Source organism: Liolophura sinensis, chromosome 1 (genome assembly GCF_032854445.1).
Source record: "Liolophura sinensis isolate JHLJ2023 chromosome 1, CUHK_Ljap_v2, whole genome shotgun sequence".
NCBI lineage: Eukaryota > Metazoa > Mollusca > Polyplacophora > Chitonida > Chitonidae > Liolophura > Liolophura sinensis.
The window spans coordinates 46,057,579-46,078,479 of NC_088295.1; the positions used below are offsets into that span (position 1 = coordinate 46,057,579).

At 37.3% G+C, this 20,901-nt stretch overlaps 1 protein-coding gene across 2 annotated transcripts; it reads right to left on the minus strand.

Moving 5' to 3' along the window:
• Window positions 1–6,436: 6,436 nt before the first annotated feature.
• LOC135481858 (annexin A7-like) lies at window positions 6,437–20,901 on the minus strand. 2 transcript variants are annotated; one of them, XM_064761602.1, is made up of 17 exons: window positions 20,857–20,901; window positions 20,251–20,285; window positions 19,928–19,986; window positions 19,442–19,589; window positions 18,822–18,877; window positions 18,260–18,373; window positions 16,161–16,187; window positions 15,464–15,514; window positions 14,482–14,725; window positions 13,974–14,068; window positions 12,768–12,881; window positions 11,912–12,002; window positions 11,121–11,221; window positions 9,897–10,148; window positions 8,984–9,059; window positions 8,469–8,581; window positions 6,437–6,670 (listed from the first exon to the last, which is right to left on the minus strand). In XM_064761602.1, exons 3-17 carry the CDS (start codon window positions 19,940–19,942, stop codon window positions 6,545–6,547), a joined length of 1,623 nt encoding a protein of 540 aa, XP_064617672.1. In that variant the 5' UTR covers window positions 19,943–19,986; window positions 20,251–20,285; window positions 20,857–20,901; the 3' UTR covers window positions 6,437–6,544. The 2 variants fall into 2 exon arrangements, with proteins under 2 accessions (XP_064617672.1, XP_064617670.1); XM_064761600.1 differs by lacking the exon at window positions 20,251–20,285.

Genomic DNA, 20,901 nt, shown 5'->3' on the forward strand with positions numbered 1-20,901 from the left:
GATCACATCAGACAATACTAACTTTTGTCGGTTTTTAACGCTTTTAATTATTCACTGGCTTTTGGATGTTGTAATTTATTGGTATTTATTGAAGCAAGTGTAGAATTCACTTTTTATATTGATCTTGCTTGCATTATAATTTATGTTTCTGCTCTTCTATATTTTTTTTATTGTGCATACTATGTATTGCTGTATGCATGTAGTTACATTTTTTTCCCTGTATACAAAAGATGCACAGTGCAGTAATTTTTAATTTTGTAGTATACAGTTGCACTTAAAGCTTACTATATAGGTTGCTATTCATTAACGCCGTAAAGACAAAGTCATGCTACCCCTTGTGCTCTGTGAACGTTCATTTCCCGGCTGTCTTTCTTTGGTCACACATTTTTGATGCCATGTTGTTATCGTTAGATTTTGTTTACATGTGAAGCTGTGAATACAGTATAGTGCAATATTTTGAGATCTGTTCCAGTGAGTTATGTTTCCTTGTATCCATATAATGGTTGTGTTTGTTTTTTAGATGGAAGTTTGGTTGTGCTAAAAAGTGATTCTCTGGAAACCTTTCTCTTAAGGCATCATCCAGCAAAAAAAGATGTAGGAGAAGGAATCCGAATAATGCTTTTTATTGGCCTGTGGGATTTATTAGCAGTGTATTGTTGAAACTAAGCACTCTTCTTTTACCTGGTGTAATCAAGGATAATGTATATGGAGCAAAAGAAAAGGCTTGTTATACCTGATAATGTTGAGGATTGTACAGTTCATGTCAGATATACAGGTGCAGATAACAATACTTAAAAAAGGACATTTTTACTGATGGCAAGCCATATATAGTGTCTGGATTAATGTTGAATCCATGCCATGAGCAAGATTTTATTATGCTTCATTAATCTACAGCAAAAATTTTATTTAGATAAAAGTGAGAATTGGTCTTTATGCTTAATATATAAAACAAGTTGAATGTTGTCTTTGGTTTATGAATATTGGAAAAGATATACTAGTATGCAGAAACCTGTTCATATTTTTTGCAAAGGTGGCTTGCTTAATTTTCAGAGGTGTTTTTTTCCTGTAATATTGAAGTTATAAACATGGAAATTTTGTGTTTCACCTTTGATATGTTTTTTTTTTTTTGGCGTTCTCGTGTTTATCTTGCTGTTTTTAAAATATGGAACTGTGTTCAAAAACTGATCTCTGTGGTTAATTGTTTTATGATACATGCCTAGTTATTGACTTTGTTGACCTTTTGTAGTTTTATCCAGTCCTAGCCTTCAGTGTGATATGCATCAATGCCTATGAAAACACCTGTTTGCAGACTTTGTGAACATTGTTTCGTGTCTTCTTACATGGAGTTGCAGATTCTGTTACATGGACATTGGGTAGATGCGCCCTGTCTGTAATGGATGATGTTCGTGTAGTACATGTCAGCTCTGTGATGGGTGTATGTGGCAGCGCGGTGAACTGTTTTCACTCTCACATTTAATCAGAGATGTTAATAATGGACTATGTCATATGTATAAATGTATATATGTATCAATATATATGCAGGCAAAATTCACTCGTTTGGGGGTTTGCGTACTTTCCATACATAAGCTATACATGTAGGTACCATCAAACTGGAGGTGTACATATTTTTAACCAATGTCTATCTGTGAAAGACCTACATGTACCTACAAGGGGTAACTTTTTGATAGACGTATGTGTAGCTGTTTTCTGGATCATATCAGATAATCCCTAACTACCACCACCACCACCACTTTTGTGATGCAGTCAGTCTTTGGCCTTGTATACCATGTATGTAGTTGTTTGTATACAATTTTTACCACTGGGGAAATCTTGGATGATCTGCCTGTCCCTCTCACTTTTACTGACAACACGGGCACACTGGGGGTGTGGAAAATCATCAGCAATGTGGAGAAACCCCTCATCTGGGAAAGACTTAGCCTGACTGTGATGTTTTATAGTACTTAATCAAGAATCTCACTATAAGCTGTCAACAGCAGGAACTCGCTAGTCCTTGGTGAGAGGCAGCCTATGTCTAGCACACTGTTTTAGTCTTTTACTACTACTTTTCAAATTAAGTCTTTTTCTAACACACGTACATTTATAGCTGTTAAAGTCTCTCCTTATACAGAAAAAGAGACTTGAATAGTTAACAGATGCATATGCACAAGGTCAGACAACTCTAAGGAAGTTGTAGACAAGCTTTTTTTTTTTAACTTGCAAATGTTCTGGCCTTACATTAGATGTAGATTTTCAAGGGAGAGGGAGCAAATTTTCCATAATAGCATGACCCTTTTGATGCCTATACCCAGAAATCTGACTTAACAGTGACAGTTTTTGAAGGAGCTCCTGGCAATCAATGGTAGTTTGTACACAGAATTTTGTAATGTTTTGAGCACAGATTTATGTGCAATTTTAGTCATTTTAATTCTAAGTAAAAGAGGTTAACATTAGTTCAGTGTGGCTCTTGGGCAGACAGTAGATACTAATTAACTTTTATAGCCTATAAACATACTGGATTTGCTCTGGTGAATTTTAGGGATTAATTTATTAATTTACATATTTTATTGTGAGTTAAGACTCATTAATGCTGAAATGTAATATTGTTTTTAATATTTTAATTCATTTTTCCCCCTTAAGAAATCTCTGATATATTTCTTTGTTTTGGGATTTTTTCTTTCCTTTTTTTTTTTTTTTGTGTTCCAGAACCAGAAGACTTTAAATGTCGATTGCTTTTCACGGTGAAGTAGCCACTTGAATCAGTTCTTAATCATGGACCCGAAGACTGTGACAGTTATGAATTTGTGACATATGATGCAGACTCAGCTGGTCTGAGCGTACAAAAATCAAACTGATTTTTCGGTCATGTAGTCCTCAGAACAGTCATTACGTCACTGGTCTAGATTATAGAGGCAATTTCTTCAATTTTCTATCCTGACAATTTTTTTTTGTTTTGTTTTTTTTTTGTTTTTTTGTTTTTTTTTGTTTTGGGGTAATCATAGCAGCAGACTGTGATGGTTGGTTTGTATAGGTTATGATGACTGGCACCATCAGAATGAGTGTGTTGCCAATAATGTCTAGGAGTTCACAAGGTTTATATTCCTATAGCCAACTCTTCAACCAAACTGATACGTGTAAGGCCTTTAGCATCTTGTGCCACCCACATTGTAAAATGATCAATACCACTTTAATACTATACATTTCTTCTGCACCATCAGCCTTCTCATTGTGTAGGGAGAAGTTTATTGTTATTTTTTCCTGTTCCAGTACAATGCAATACGAGTTAGTTTTTCCTTCTTCTACATATATATGATAATAAATATATTTACTGGTATACTGTATGATGTTCTCTTTAATACGACAAGTGTCGCTTTTCACTGAGCATTTCACCTGTGAAACTTACATCTGTGTGTGCACAGCAAAGCGTCCCGTGGTTTATGACAAAAGGTCTCACATATTTTGATATTGTATGATTAAAGTGTATGATTACATTGTTGCAAATTATGAATTACACAGATCAGGGATAAAAAAAAAAACATTTTATATGAAATAAACTTCCTGGAATGAAATCTGATCAACAAAATGGTCTTCTGCCTTTTTTGTTGTGTTTTGGATTTTCATAGGTGTCCTCTCTAAGTTGCTCCAGCAATAATTCACTTTGCCTTCATTTTTTCTTTTGTAATCGCTCTGAAGCACAAAATTTTTACAGATGTTATGTGGACTGAAGGGTTTTGGGGAGCTGTCTATATACATGTACTGCCTATTAACTCCTGCACTACAGATGTTGTGTGGACTGAAGGGTTTTTGGAAGCGGTCTGTCTGCATGTACTGCCTATAAACTCCTGCACTACAGATGTTATTTGGACTGAAGGATTTTTGGAAGCTGTCTGTCTGCATGTACTGCCTATTAACTCCTGCACTACAGATGTTGTGTGAACTGAAGGGTTTTTGGAAGCTGTCTGTCTGCATGTACTACCTATTAAATCCTACACATCTACAAGATTTCCTGCACATCTACCATTATATAGTAGCTTCGTCTTTCAGAGATGATTGTTTCCAGGATTTTTTTCTTCTAAATTCCTTACAAATTATAAAGTTAACTAAATTTTGTATATAATGGGACTATTCCCTTGATATTTAATATTTCTATGCTTACCTGGTCTTGATCTGTATATTCAGTTCAAATTCCATACAAGCCATTATTTTCATTGATCTTCAGATAAAGGGTTTCAGTAATGACAATTTTTTGTAACTGATGCAACAGTAGACTAGTTTGCTTCATCACACAAGCACATGTATCATGCTGAAGACACCAGACATGACACCCCACCCATGCACATACTGACACAGGGCAAACCAGTCCCGTTTTCTTGCTCCGGCCTCTGCTCAGCACCAAAAAATTAAGTACCATTCTTAAAGTCTTTGTTATGGCCTGACTTTTCATCCCAATTCTCCTGATTTTGAGCAAGTGAGTAAGAGCTTGGAGTTTAATGTCCTACTTAATAATTCTTCAGTCATATGACGACAAAGGAGTGCAATGTAAAGTGCCTCCTTGTTGCAGGACAGATTTCCACTTCTCTTTTATCTAGTGCTGCTTCACTGAGATGACTTACCAAAGGCAAGTAAGCCGCCCTGCCCAAGCCATTGTACTGATACGGGTCAACCAGTCGTTGCACTATCCCATTCATGCTGAATGCCAAGCGAAGAAGTTACAACTTCCTCTTTTAAGATCTTAGGTGTGACTCGACCCAGGATTGACCCTGGATCTACCGCCTCCCGCAGCGGACACTCTGTCAACTGTGCTATCAGAGCCGGTCCTGATTTTGAGGAGGACGCTCTAACCAAAAGGCCACCGATATGATCAATTATTATACAGAAGTGAAATAATCTTGTTATTCTCACAACATCACAGTGCATGAAGGGGATATATCTTCCCGCTCCCTCAATGTGTCAACTAAGTTACACATTACACTAACTAAATGGCTGCTGTTGTCAAAGTTAAAAATTCCACATTCCCATAAATTAAATATCAATTACCGTAAGCCAAGGAACTGAAGTAGTGAGAGGTGCATTCAAGCCGGCATTCAAGCTGGCATCCTCACTGGCCAGTGGCTGATTGGCTATGGTTAGAACAAGTATTTGAGCCAAATGAGCCAGTAATGACCACCTTGACTGACCAGATTCCACAGGTTGTAATATTCACAACTGCAGCAGAAAAGAAGCTTGTAATGTATGTAGTTATTACTCCAAAAATATTTGTCAAACATAAATTACATTTATTCTATGTATTAAACCTCAACAAAGTATTACATAAACAATCACTACAAAAAATTGTAAGATGTTGCCTCAAAGTTTCCACCTGTGAACAAAAAATGAATTTCCAATACTTTTAAGGACTATTCAGTTTAAGTACAAACCTTTATGTGGAGATTAATGGAAACTATTTTGGTAGCTTTAATATTTATCGATCCATTTCAAACTTAATCATGCAATGTATACATGAGAAATCAAGTACTTCCAAGTACTTATCCTAAAAAAATTTCTTTCTCAAGGACTTTCAAGGTTTTGAAAAACCTTTCAATGAAATCCAAGTACTTTCAAGTACTCATCAAGAAATGGCGGATGTGGAGAGGTGTAGATGGCATAAGTGGAATATCAAGGGAAAAAAGGGTAAAATTCACAATTCCATGCTTGAACGGTTATTTTTCATTTCTTTTCCTTCCTTCATGTTTCTCTCACTTTTGTTTCCAACAACCTAGATGTGCGGCCGTTATTTCTAAATGTAAGGCATTATTCTGTGACACAAGAATTCAAATACAGATGCATTTACATAATGGAATCTCGTCTTCATGAAGTGCATACAAATACTTAGAGATACATACACCTATCTTTCATTTCCTTTGCATTTATTTCACATTGTTACGTTACTGTTCTTGAGATGACTACTATTTCTACAGGTCACTAAATAAAACTCTCACAACTTATCAAATTAAACCTAACTGTAGAGGTTTCTTGTAAATGTCCATTGCAGTTATCCTTCAATCTCAGCAATTGAAATGTGGTGGAAGTTTCTTTTAATCCTAACTGTAGTCATCCTTCAATCTCTGCCATTGAAGATTGCATGTAGATCCCCTACAATCCACGCCCACAAGAGCTTTTGGAAGTTTCTTGTAATCCCCACCCCATTTATCCTTCAATCCCTGTCCACAAAACTTGTAAAAGCTTCTTGTAATCCCCACCCCATTTATTCTTCAATCCCTGCCCACAAGAACTTGAAAGAGCTTCTTGTAATCCCCACCCCATTTATCCTTCAATCCCTGCCCACAAGAACTTGTGAAAGCTTCTTGTAATCCCCACCCCATTTATTCTTCAATCCCTGCCCACAAGAACTTGAAAAAGCTTCTTGTAATCCCCACCCCATTTATCCTTCAATCCCTGCCCACAAGAACTTGTAAAAGCTTCTTGTTATCCCCACCCCATTTATTCTTCAATCCCTGCCAACAAGAACTCGAAGAAGTTTTACTGTAATCCCCACAGAAACCATCCTTCAATTCCTGCCAACGAGAGCTTGTAGAAGTTTCTTGTAATCCCCACTGCAGTCATCCTTCAGCCAACGCCACAAAGTTTGTTTGGTCAGCTCCAAGAACCACTGTTTAATCTGTTCCATGTCAATCTGAGAAGAAAAACAAGCCAGTTTATCCTCATAAGTCCAATAATGGTACTAAGATTGATTCCTTGATTGCCGCTTAGCTCCATACTACAGGTCAGTTTTATTCATTTCGGAAACTTGAGTGCTCCTAAGATTTGATTTACAGACTTGTAGGCCTTAAGCCATATTGGTCTAAGGTAATAAGCAGTCAATGACACTCATACGGCTGTTTTGATCAGTTTTATATCCATTGAGGAACACTTGTCAACAGCGGAACAGAGGAGTATCCCCTACAAACAGTGAGATTGCAAAAACTTGGGCTTCAGTTGTCCACCCACACCAGCATTACCTGATTGCTTTGATAAGTTACATACGGAACAATCACAACATTGATGAAAAATATGCAATTTGCTGTAAAATTGACATCAACTCTATATTCCTTGCTCCTGTGGGCGACTCTCGAGGACCAGGTACTCAACATTGACAAAAGTTGGACCAATGAGTTTGTGTCTTTTAGTCCATTTTTTGGTTCCTCGACTGATCCTCTAATTTCCTGCTCCCTTTGCTTTACCTATAAGCCTCCATGTTTGTTTGCAAATTTGTATAAATCTGAATGGGAGCAGGCCATGAACGAGTGGTTAACATGCTGCAGGCGCCTCCGTGACCGAGGGGGTTAGCATGCTAGCACAGTGCAATGACCCAGGAGCCTCTCACCAATGCGGTCGCTGTGAGTTCAAGTCCAGTTAATGCTGGCTTCCTCTCTGGCAATACATAGGAAGGTCTGCCAGCAACCTTTGGATGGTAGTGGGATTCCCCCAGGCACTGCCCGGTTTCCTTTCACCATAATGCTGGCTGCTGTCGTATAAGTGCAATATTCTTGCGTAAAAAATAAATACATAAATCCAACCTTGCCTTGAACAGGGATTTGTACATTCAACCAGCACCTGTCTTCCACTAATAAGGTGTGAATATCTGTACATTACATTTGGGTATGTTTGTCAATAAGTTTCATCCACCCATAAAACTGCCAAAGATTTATTTATTTATTTGATTGGTGTTTTACGCCGTACTAAAGAATATTTCACTTATATGACGGCGGCCAGCATTATGGTGGGTGGAAACCGGGCAGAGCTTGGGGGAAACCCACGACCCTCCGCAGGTTGCTGGCAGACTTTCCCACGTACAGCTGGAGAGGAAGCCAGCATAAGCTGAACTTGAACTCACAGCGACTGCACTGGTGAGAGACACCTGGGTCATTATGTTGTGCTAGCGCACTAACCAACTGAGCCATGGAGGCCCCCTGCCATTACAAAAGAAAAAAAATTCTTGAGTATAGCGTAAAACCAACAATCAAAAAATGTGACATAAATTTGTACCAATGCTTTGGTACACATGGCAGGCTCTATGAGACAATCGCTGACACCCTCGTTTTGGGTGTCATGTACACTGTAGCGTGCAGCTGCAAATCTTTGAAACCATGGAATAGAAATTGTTGACATTTGTCACATGTCAGTTTTGGGATGATGTAAGCTCTGAAGTTCAACAACTGCTGATGGAGAAACAAGCAGAGACTAGAGTTACGTGCATGGTTTTAAAAACTAAGACTTTAACACTGTATTTCAGCTTTTTTTCAAATGACACATGTTGTTTCATTCTGACTGATTCATCCACCTTATTGGGGCCCTTAAGAGTTTTTTTTTTATAAAGTTTGATTAATTTCTTAGCAGAAAAACCAAAGTGTTGACATCAAAATTACCATTTTCAGGCCTTTATGCTTGTGAAATTTTTACATACAAGATTTCAGGTCAATAGAAAGATTTACCTCAGAGCGTGACACGATGATCCTGATCAAGGAACGATCATCCGTCCCCAATCCCTTCATTGCCTCGACGAGACGTTCAGCAAAGTAACGCGGCCGACAGCGAACGTTCATTACTGCAAAAAGAAATCAAAATAAGAATGTTTGTTTCTGGTGCATTTGACACTAAAACTAAACTTCAGTGACTGGTTACAGGTTACATTTCTACTTCATCCAATCATTTACTGTCAACAAACCTGCACCATGAAGGTGCAATTGTTAATCACAATACAGTCCTGTTCAGCTTTATTTTATGGTGGCCAGTGACATGCAAGAGCCTCTTATTTCCCTGATTATAAAATCCTCATTTTACACTTTATTTTAATTTCTTTATCATTAAGGAATTATCATTAAGGAGTCCTTTTCATAACTCTTGATTCATTAACTCTCGATATTTTATCTTTAATTCTTAGATGCCATTCTTATAACAAGATTTTAGAATTTATGCCCAGCTCTATCTTGAAACATAACTGACTCACCAATGGCCCGGAGACCTTGCTTATAATCCCCAGATGTTTCACGATCAACAGAATTGAGGATATCCCTCTGTGTCAACTAGAAAGTAACAAAACTCTAATTCAGCCATTTGCATGCTTCCTTTCTACACAAAGCTAACTATATGTATAAGTTCTATACGGCTGACTAGGGATCTGGTAGTGGGGGGGGGGGGGGGGGGGCGTAAAGTAACAATGTGGGACACTTAGTGTATTAAGGCAAAGAAAACACTAAAATGAAGTGTGCATCAGATGAAAGATCATTAAACACTGTTTACAGAAATATTTCCATTATTATTTTCTATTTAGTTTGAAGACAAAGAATACACTAAGATGAAGTGTGTGTCAGATGAAAGACCATTAAAACTGTTTACATAAATAATTCTATTACTATTTTCTATTTAGTTTGAAGGCAAAGAAAACACTAAGATGAAGTGTGTTTACAGAAATAGTTTGGTTATTATTTTCTATTTAAAGGCAAAGAAAACACTGAAATGAAGTGTATTAATGAAAGATCATTAAACAGTGGTTTTGCCGAAATAATTTTATTACTATTTTCTATTTAGTTTGAAAGCGGAGAAAACACTAAAATGAAGTGTGTTTACAGAAATAGTTTGCCTATTATTTTCTATTAAAAGGCAAAGCAAACACTGACATGAAGTGTGTATCAGATGAAAGATCATTAAACACTGTTTTGTCGAAATAATTCTATTACTCTTTTCTCTTTAGTTTGAAGTCAAAGAAAACACTAATATGAAGTGTGTGTCAGATGAAAGACCATGAATCATTGTTACAGAATCAGTTGTATTATTAGTATTTTCCATTTTGTTTTTTTTTTCTATAAGAAAAACAGTCACTTTAACTGCCTGACCGAGTCATGGCCCAAATGCATGTCTACCTTGGTGTACTGTTTCCAGGTTTCTCTGAGCTGATAGTAGTCTCTGGTGGCAAAAATGCGAGTAAACATTGCTTCATCAGTTCCCCATCGGTCCTCTCCTGCCTTGAATAAGTTGTTGGCGTCACGTTTGGCCTTTTCCACATCACACAGCTTGACATAGTTCACATTGTACATGCCCGTAGGCTTCTCATCAGCCATGACTTCCTCCACGGCCTGCTCCAGAGTTTCCCGAGGTATTGCGGCACGATTACCCTGGCAGCAAAACAGGCATGTGTAACTGAAGTTTGTTTTATTGAAAGTCAAAGCATAAAGAAATTTATTTCTAATGTGATGAATTATTAGCTATGATGAATTAATAAACTTCTTATTCCAATTACCCCAAATTACACAAGGTAGACTGATCTTTCTTCAATGAGCATGATGTACACATTAATTGAATCAATAAAATATCAAGTAAAATAGTACTATGTACAAGATCTCTAATGAGTGACCATGTAGCATCAAATGTATTGAATGACAGTTTATAAAAATTTGTTTCCTCCGAGACTCCAGCAATATATTTATTATATATAGTTATCCCGCCCCCTTTATTCCATGTTCTTGGTTACATTTATGGGATAAATAGAGGACATTTTATTGTAAAATTTTCAAGTGAGAGGCAGAAATGATAACCCATTTTACTGGAAAAATATTTATGATATTATGATATCATACAGTACAGTATCCTGTATATACGTGAATGCATCTGTATATGATCGACATCAATGCAGCATATGTATCCATGTAGGATGTAATCACAATCCCTGTAGGATCTGATTAGCATTCCTGTAGGATGTAATCAGCATTTCTGTTGGATGTGGTCAGTGTTCCTGTACAATGTGGTCAACATTCCTGCTGAATGTGATCAACATTCCTGCTGAATGTGATCAACATCCTTGTAAAATAAGATCAGCACCAATGTAGGATAAGATCAAATTTCATATATGTATCAACATCCATGTAGGATGTGATCATCATCTGTGTAGGATATGATGAATTTCCATGTAGGATAAGATGTGATTAACATCCATGTAGAATAAATGTAGGATATAATCAACCTCACTGTAGGATAAGATCAGCATCCATGTAGGTATTAACATCTGTGTAGGATTTGATCTACATTCGTGTAGAATATTATCAATGTCTGTGTTTGATGTTCAGTAAGATTCAGTCCACAGAACTCACCTGAGAGGCAGAAATCAGAAGCCGTTTAAAATCTCCACTGGTATCATCTTCTATGTCCTTCTCAATCAGGGTTTGTGACTGCTTCCGGTGGGGACTGGCCACTGTCGAAATTGGTGCATTTATTTGTTGATTTTATTATTCAACTGTCGTTTAATGTCATGCAAGAGGTTTTCACCAATATGTGGCAATCAATTTTATGAGTGGAAAAAAAACATGCCCAATTTAAACCACAAACCACGGGCAGTTATGTTGGAAACTTTCCCACATGTGACATACTTATATGCACACAATACTGGTGGAAAACGGGTGGTCCAAAAAACGTAACACAGTGCATTTGGCCACCAGGAACATCATTGATAAGCTCTTGTCACCAATGCCCCAAGAAACAGAGCATTTTTGTTATATTTTACACTCAAAAATACACATTGGTTGGGTGGGGGATGGGTGTCGAGAGAAGGGTGAATTTGACTGGAATGACAGTGTTGAGAGGGCAGGAACCACCAACCTTTAGCAATTTACTGATGAACTTTCTCAAATATCAAGATGTCTTCAACAAACACAAGGCTCAGCACAAACACCCCCAGCAGAGCCATGGAGCACTTACGGTCACCAATATCAAAGCCCTTGTGTGATGACTGAGAGAGTGGAAATTCAACAAATTCCCTGTAAAAGGCGGGTGTTCTTATGCCTGAAGTGTAGGAGTCGCCCCAAGGTACCCCAGTCACCCCCAGTATAGCATGTAATATATAACACAACAGTAGACATAAACATAAGTGCAGAATAATACTTACCATCCACATAGGCATTTCTAAGCTCCTGTATCTGAGCATTGGTCCGCGTCATCAGAATCTCTATCAGAGTCTTCTCATCCGTTCCCGGACCCTGAAATGTGACATTTAATATTATTATACATGCACTATCCACATTTGCCTATCTTTTCCTCGGTAAGTATAGATTGTCACACAGCTGGGACAAAGCAGTGGCAACTGTGCCTGGCTTAGCTTCCATTCCATATTATATGGTGCAGATATTCATGTATATCATCATGGTATATGTGCTTTACGCAGCACAGCCATTGCTTAGTAAATGTCTTGCAGGGCACATATGAGTACAACCTCAGTTTAATGCGTCCACTGATCATATACGATCAAACATCACATTTTTAAACCATTTCCAACGTGGGGCTTCCTTGGCATGGTGCAATACCCCAGGAACCTCTCACAAATGTCAATGCTGGGAGTTCAAGCCCAGCTCATGCTGCGTTCCTCTCCAGCCGTAAGTGGGAAGGTGTTAGCAACCCGCAGATGGTCGTGGGTTTTCCCCCGAGCTCTGCCCAGTTTTCTCCCGCCATAATGCTGGCCACCATCGTACAAGTGCAATATTCTTGAGTACAACACCAATCAAATAAATGTAAACGCGATAGTAATCTGCTACCCAGTAAATTAAAACTAGATCATGTGTAAGTTTGCAAACAGCATCATTTACTATTCACTTTGAACCAAACACATTTTGTCTACAACTAATTAGTGAAAATCAAAAACATGTTTTAAAGGGATACAAAATCAATTCATATTGGCTGTGAGACAGTGGCATTGAATCTGTCCTTTGAGGACCAAAACAAGGGAGACAATCTGCTTAACTACTTACATAGATGGCTTCCTTCACACACCAAGCATCATACACAGCGGGATGGACAAAACAGGCCATGATGGCTTCTTTATAATCTCCACTCAGTTCACTCTCTAGGCACCTGATCAAATCCTGTAAGTCAATATATGAAAACAATCCTTTAGATTAAGATGGTTTCTTTATAATTAATACTTAACACATGGCTGAGTGGTTAGTGTGACAGCATGGTGTAACCACTCAGGAGCCCCCCAGCTTTCACCAATGCAGTCACTGTGAGTCAAGCTCAAATTGACTTTCCTCTCCAATCCAACATGGTAAGATCTACCAGCAGCCTGCAGATGGGCATGGGTTTTTCCCCAAATCACGATTAAAAATCTACCAGTGACACCAAAATAAAAGTAAATGTTAACATGAATTTACAAATCTTACAAAAAGACTCATTTGGATCCACCTATAAAATGTTAACTTATTTTTCTAGTAATCTAGGAAAATCTATATATTTAGAGAGCTTGTGTACAAGTTAAATTTACATGCAAAAAAAAATCTTGCACTTGGAAAAAAAACCATCTGGGTGTACAGGCTGGGTATGAACACTGTTTATATGACTTGAAAAACTGTGTTAGGATTTACCCTGAAACTATCAACCATACACAATAACCCCAGATGTTTATTTGATCTGATCATTATTTAACGCTATAGTCAATAATTTGTGGGTTTCTCCCAGGCTTTGCCCAGTTTCCTCCCACCATAATGCTGGTCGCCATCGTATAAGTGAAATATTCTTGGGTACTTGATCCCCAATCAAATAAAAAAATCAAATAAAAAATAAATCAATAATTTGTGTATTATATTACAAGAGTGAGTTTTATAGAGGAAACCGGTGGCTTCACACCACTGACCTTTATGCCATGAACTTCCCACATGTGATGTACAGATATACATAACATAGTTCAATGGCCACTCAAGCATCATCTGCACTTACTGTCACCAAGGTGCCACAAGTTGTGGGAGGCTGAGCGGTGGAATCTACAAACTCCTAGTCCATTAAGGCCGGGATTGAAATCACATAGATGTTGTTTTCTACAAGAAAATTGCTGTTTCCTAAGACTTCTCAACATCTAAATGCCTCAGAAAGATGCTATAATGTGTAACGGGTCATGAATTTATAATAAAGAAAATCTTAAACTTCAACAGAATTTCAAAGTTTTTACAAATGACTCAAACCTTCCCAAATGCTGTTTTATACATTTTCTTCAGTTCCTGTCTTTGAGAATTGTTACGAGTGGCTACCACATGGGTTATGGCATCCTCGTTAGCTCCTGAAACACATGCAGAAAGCAATGTTCAAAACGTTTACACTCACACTAGCTGTAGTCATACAGCATGTCATGGTATATATCAGCAATGCACAATGCAACATAGTATTACACTTTATGAGGTGGAGAGTTATCTCCCCTCCAGCGGGCTGGCGAATCTCTTCCAAAATGAATTTTTTTTTTATCATACTGATCAAATTTATTATGACATGGACATGTGAAAAAAGTTTCACAAAAAGTTATTTAGTAGAGTAGAGGAATGATGGAGAAAAGGAGCAGACAAAGTTTCTACTAGGAAGGAAATTTCATTTGTAAAATTTCATCTGGTAAAACAGATGATCAAAAAATAAACAAGAGCACTCGGAATTCCCCTACCATAGTTATATGCAGCATAAAATAATAGTTGCTTTAATTACCCAGCCCATCCATTGCATTCTTCAGATAGCAGCAGTCTGCCTCAGGGTCCCAGGGTTTACCAGTTTTATCCTCGCCATCCAGTGTCTTGTAAAAGGCCACAACAGGGTCGTCACTGCTATAAAAGTGTGTCCCCTTCACTGTGCCCTCGGTCATGTCAAATGTCCCTGACACACCTTGTCGTCTGACCAATTCCTCCACAAATATCTTCTTCAAATGAGCCTTGATATCTTCGTCATTAGTTCCCTGTCAAATAAAGGATTGTACTGACCCTTCCAAAAATAAATAAATAAATAACAAGAAACATACAACAATACAGTGAACAAATACAATGATTTTAAAGAGGAAACATGCACAAATATAACAAAAAATTAAAATTAGAGCGCATAATTCCTGTGTTTGTATAATTCGGAACCATACCTTAAGGGAATAGACAATCAGATTACAAAGGTCATCATAATAACCTGACAAACAACTGAAAACTTTATCTAACCATACATTTGCATATCTTTGAAAACATTCTTGAAAAAAATTAAATTAATTTAAACATATTTATTGGCACCAATTAAATCAATCATAGTAACTCTCCATACCTTGCCAAATATTCTTGTGAATTGCAGCATGTTATTAATATACACAAAATAGCTACCGGTATATCCTGACAATAATTAGTTGCTCAACAGAATTAGGGTATAAAACAACAGTTTGTGATTTTCTTCCTCTGCACCCTACACAAGCAATATGGTCCAGAGAGCTAAAAGAAGTTCAAATATTTCAATACAAAGGAATATAATTTCGTTCTTGGTTGGTTTCTTTTTTCTGACTTTGGTACCGGTACTTAGATTGGGTCCCCAATGGTGTGTCTGACAATAATGATCACCCACAAAAAGATATGAAAATAGACCTCTCCAGATTTTCTAATTTTCTCAGATTTTCTGTGTGTTACGGATAATCTACAGGTGAACAGTTACATGTAATACTCACGTTATCTACTTCATCTTTAGTAGTGGAAGAATCTACTGGAATCTCGGCTTGCTGGATATATGTAAAAATGAAACAAAAATTGCACATCAGTTACAAAAATTTTGATAGACAATTTATTTTCTCCAATGCATGTACCAACGCTTAAACTGTACATGAGACACACGTGTGCAATGCATGGACATAACTGTAATTTTGTAATGCCTTATAGGTTTTGGGGGTTGAAAAAATACTATTTTAAAGGACCTGAGTGTTCATTTCATAAGAAAGAAGAAAGTTCATAATATTATATTTTTTGCAAGCTTGTTCCATACACAGGGCCTGCAATAACAGTTGAACTGCTGATTTCAGGAACTGTTCTCTGCTGAGCAGTGTTTATACGGCTGTAATTATTGACAGGCTGGATGACACAGCCAACATTCAAAATGGTTGCCATTTCTACAACTCTGTAGAAAGAAAAAAAAGTTCCACTGACTTTGTCATATAGTTTTCAAGCAAAATTAAAATCAAGCTATGAAATGTCTACTCAAAGTGTTATGTAACTGGTTACATATAGAAAATGTGACATGGCTTTACATCACACTGCAGTTACGTGATAAAATTCATTATGAAACTACAAGTGGCCCATTTACAGTCAAACAATATGACTAATTGTGGCCTGTAACAGGTAGATTAGGACAAGTTACTGATGCTTTCTGACCTGCTGCTGAAGTTGCTGTCTGGCTTGCTACAATGAAAAAAAAATAAGAATTAAATTACAAGAAATTGCTGAAAAACATATGATACATAGGAACATTTGTTTATTTATTTATTTCTGTTTTTTATGCCGTACTCAAGAATATTTCACTTATACAGTGACGGCGACCAGCATTATGGTGGGAGGAAACCGAGTAGAACCCGGTGGAAACCCACAACCACAGGAAAAATTTGATCACAAACACTAATTTTGTGCTGGTCAATTTGATCACATACACCAATAATGTTCCACAGTTTATCTTCTGCAGTGATTACAAATGCACTTAACAAACACTTAACCATATATTTTGTTTCTATATACCACTCAGGGATAACATCTGTACATATTGTTTTTCAGTGTTATGGAGGCCTCCGTGGCTTGGTTTGTTAGCCTGCTAGTAGCCTACAGTAGGCTACAATGTCTCAGAAGCCTCTCACCAACATAGCCACTGTGGGTGCAGTTTATGCTGACTTATACATGGGAAGGTCTGCCAGAGATAAGCGGACGGTGGTGGTTTTCCCCTGGGCTCTGCTTGATTTCCTCTGGCCACTATAATGCTGGCCACCATCGTATAAGGGAAATATTCTTGAGTAGGGCGTAAAACTCCATAAAATTTAACATTATTTTGGGGAGTATCTCTAAGTAGCAGTTCCAATGCAGAGAGTAAATCATCAGCTCCAAAATGTACCATTTATTCATTTTTAAACACTTGCTGCTATATTGTTTTAGCAGTTGATTATTTTTCAAGAATCCCCACTTGAGCATTAGTCGTGTGAGTGGTTAAGGGCGATGACTTGTACCACCTGAGTGCACCTTCGCGTAGTGTATGGCAGAGCGGGATTCCAACCCACGAACAACAGGCTCTAAAACATTCTGATATCCAACTGAGCTATCCGGGAAGATCATACAATCTTCTACTTTTAGACGACTTTAAAAGTTTGTTGTGATGTCAGTCCTTTGTCTAACTGACCGCTTCTTTTTCAAGAATAGGCAGGCATTGGGAAAGGTGTCTCGATATAACCTGATACCAAACTGCATAATGCATTTGTCTTTGCAAGGGACAAAGAAGAGAAAAATGGTTATGAATCTGTGGCTATCACAGCATGAAACAGAAATACATGCTATTTTCTCATTACTTATGGCAGTAAGCCAACTGTAATTGTTTCAGTTAATTGCTTTGCAATCTGGAATGGTTGTCTACCTTTTCTGTAGCATGTATGGATACAAGGCAAGAGTATAAAGTCTAACGTCATGTTATAAACAGCTTTTGTAGAATTATGAACAGTAAAAAAATCCACTGACAAACAGATGTGTTGTAATTTATTGCGTGTCAAAGGTCACTCATATTATTAAGCCATGCACTGAGAATGGGATTTGCTCCATTACATAATCTTACACACCCAGTGTATGCTCATGTAGTAACCTATATATAGTACAAAAGACTGGACTCCCATTGGCTAAAAGTTCTAATGCTGATTCACATAAAAACTTCTTGTAACATTGTCATGAAAGATAAACCATACTACATAATATGTTCATCTATGCGAAAAAATGCGGTCGAAAAAAAATGCGAAAAAAACAAAGTCGGCACAAAGGAGCATTCATTGATGCTAAATGCGATGTAACATTTTTTTTTATATGCACCGCGTGATTCTTGAAAAATAATTGATAGTTGCTACATTACCACAAACACGTTTAAGTAAGAAAAAACGATTTGGAACAGTTGTATCTTGAAAAAGAATCGACGCAGTGCTCCATGCCTTGTCAATTTTTTCTTTCAAGAATCAACTGTCCCTCATTTCTCCAACACACTGTTGTTGTTTCACACCATGCTGAAGAATTGTTCACTTACACGATGGCAGGGGAGAAAACCAATGTCCTCTAATTAGCAAGTCACTAACAAACTTTCCCACACGTGACATACAGATGTGACAAGTGTCAGACATACTGCCTGAACATCCACATGAGTGTCGTCTACCACTTATATGGTACACTCACACATACATGTAAGTGCACAAATGTGAATAGGATAACATAATGAAAAATAAATTGCTCAAACCCACCATTTTCATTTGTTCCTGCATCTCCATTTGATACTGATGAAGGTGTTGATCATAAGCCTGCAGAGACAGCGACACTGGTACAGGCATTGGGGCAACAGGCTGGACTGGAGTCTCCTAGAATAAACAATATTCCATTACACATATAAACACACTCTGGCCATCATTCAAAATATCTATGTTGGGGGTAACCCAACCAACTACTGAAAAAAGGGCCTACTCTAAAAGTCTTTGTTTTTGTGGGGGGGGGGGGGGCACTTTTTTATACTAGTGTGTCAAGATTAAACTAGAGTGCCTGGAGAAAAGTAGAGTGCCTGGAGGAAACTAAAGTGCCAGAAGGAAACTAAAGTACCTAAGGTAAAACAGTGACCGGAGGAAACTGTGTCCGGAGAAACAACATGCCTTAAGGAAACTGGTGTATTTGGAGGAAACCAGTGTATCTGGAGGAAAAAAGCATGCCTGAAGGAAAACTGACAAAATCAGGATTGGATTTTGAGTCCTGTGAGTGGCTTCTCTAGTAATCTATCAGACTGAATAGGGTTATTTCACAACAAAATGTCCTTACCTGAGCACATGGATAATTCTGTTGATGAATTTGCTGTACAGCTGGCACATTATAACCTTATAACACAGAATACATTCCAAAAACATTAAGTACTAATATGCCATGCATCAGTGCGATCAATGCAATTATAGCCAACAGAACAGCTTAACTTACAGAAAAATGTATCAAAAATACATCAGAATTAAATTTAATATTACAAACTTAAGTCAAGTTTGAATGGTCAACATTATATCATGTACATCACCGATAAAAGGATAAAAAAAAAATAAAAAGCTGAAGAAATGTCTGCAAAATTAATTATTTAATTCTTCAACCTTTTTGCATGTTTGCAAGGAGTCTGTTCAAGCATATCCTGAAGGCATTATCCTGTGTTGACTGCTAAAACTATTCTTTTTGCTAAGCCCTGAAACTGTCTAATCTAACCAGTGTAGTTTTGTCTAAAAAAAATAAATAAATAAATACAAAAAACAATTAACAATGTGCATACATTGCATTAAAAGTTGCTCTTTCATGTGCAAAAAGCTTGAAAAATTAGGGTAGGTACATTTCTGCATGAATATTTCAGTCACCATTATTGGCCTCTGGTTGGAAGTAAGAAACAAAGAGACTGGAACATATACCTCCGTAACCAAATGCTTGTCCCTGTGGATACTGATTGACACTGTATGCAGTCCACTGCTGACCCCAGTGGTATGCCCCAGGGGGTGGAGGTGGACCAGAGCTTGGTGGAGGAGCTCCATATGGTGACCCGTAACTGGGATAGTTAGACTGAAACAAATAATATCAAATACAGAAGTTTTGCCTCTCTCAACAAATAGAACTGTCACCATGAAAAAATAAACTAATGTTGAGCTTTAAGCTTTCTGTAATATTTCAAAACTGTTTTAACCTTGTTCATAGGTTTTAAAAAGTGCATGGAAGACACCAGGATATGTGTACATACCAACACATAATCCTGTATATGTTTTTAGGCCGAAAGCATGAATGGCCCTGTCCCCTCTCTCAACAAAGAAATACACAAAAAATGAAGCCAAATACAAAATATAAATAAATATTATTCAACAGGACAGTATTATATTAAATGAAAATGACAACTAAAATCTTACCTGGTAATACGACATTATTATGGCTCTTAACCTCAGCAAAGTAAGTCAGATTCTACCACCTGAGGAAGGAAATAGTGTTTAAAACATAACATTATCTGCACTGCTGATTAAGAGGTAACGGATAACAGAAATCCTAGTAATTTAGATAAAATTTACGTATATATCAGATAAAGTGATGATTTTTAATCAAATCAATATTTATGAATACCGGTAATGTTTTATTCCTTTCTTCATTATTTTTATTAATAATTATATTTACTTTTTAGCATTTTGTTTTAACAAGCCAGATCTGTCACAACATATATATATGTATATATACATACATATGGGCTCTGTGTTCCAAGCACCACTATCCAGTCTGTGGTAGAAGAAAGTTTATACAAAAAAAAAAACAGAAAAAGTAACATCCGGCCCTCGTTAACTTTTCAGTATCTGACCACTAAAGTGAGTCCGAACAAAACAAGAACAAGCCTGTCACTAATTGGGTCCATAAAGTGTGGGATAAGCCTTCATAGTTACTTAATCTGTATGGGATTATTTCCCAGCTGCTGGGCCATAGGCATTTACTAGTTTCTGAATTTCGCAGGGTTTTTTTTGTGTGTGTCAATTACTATAAATATACAGCCATAACCTTTAGTATGGCGGCAGTAGTCTAACTCAGAAGGTAAGATATATCCCAATTTATGTATAGTCTAGGTTTTGCATTTATTTATTTCACTGGTGCTAAACGACACGCTCAAGAATTTTTCTGACGGCTTTATGTATGCTGGATCCTTGAAGTAACGGGTCGGATCGACTCCAGACCCAAGACGGAAAAAAATGTACTTCACAATGCAAGTAGGCCATGGGAAGTGCTGATATCGGTACAGATCAGTTTTGCATTATGCTTTTTCTATGCAAGGCTAAGCGATTTCTAATTTACTTCATACCTTTTGCATGTATATGTCACACAGTTTCCCACAGCTATTTATTTC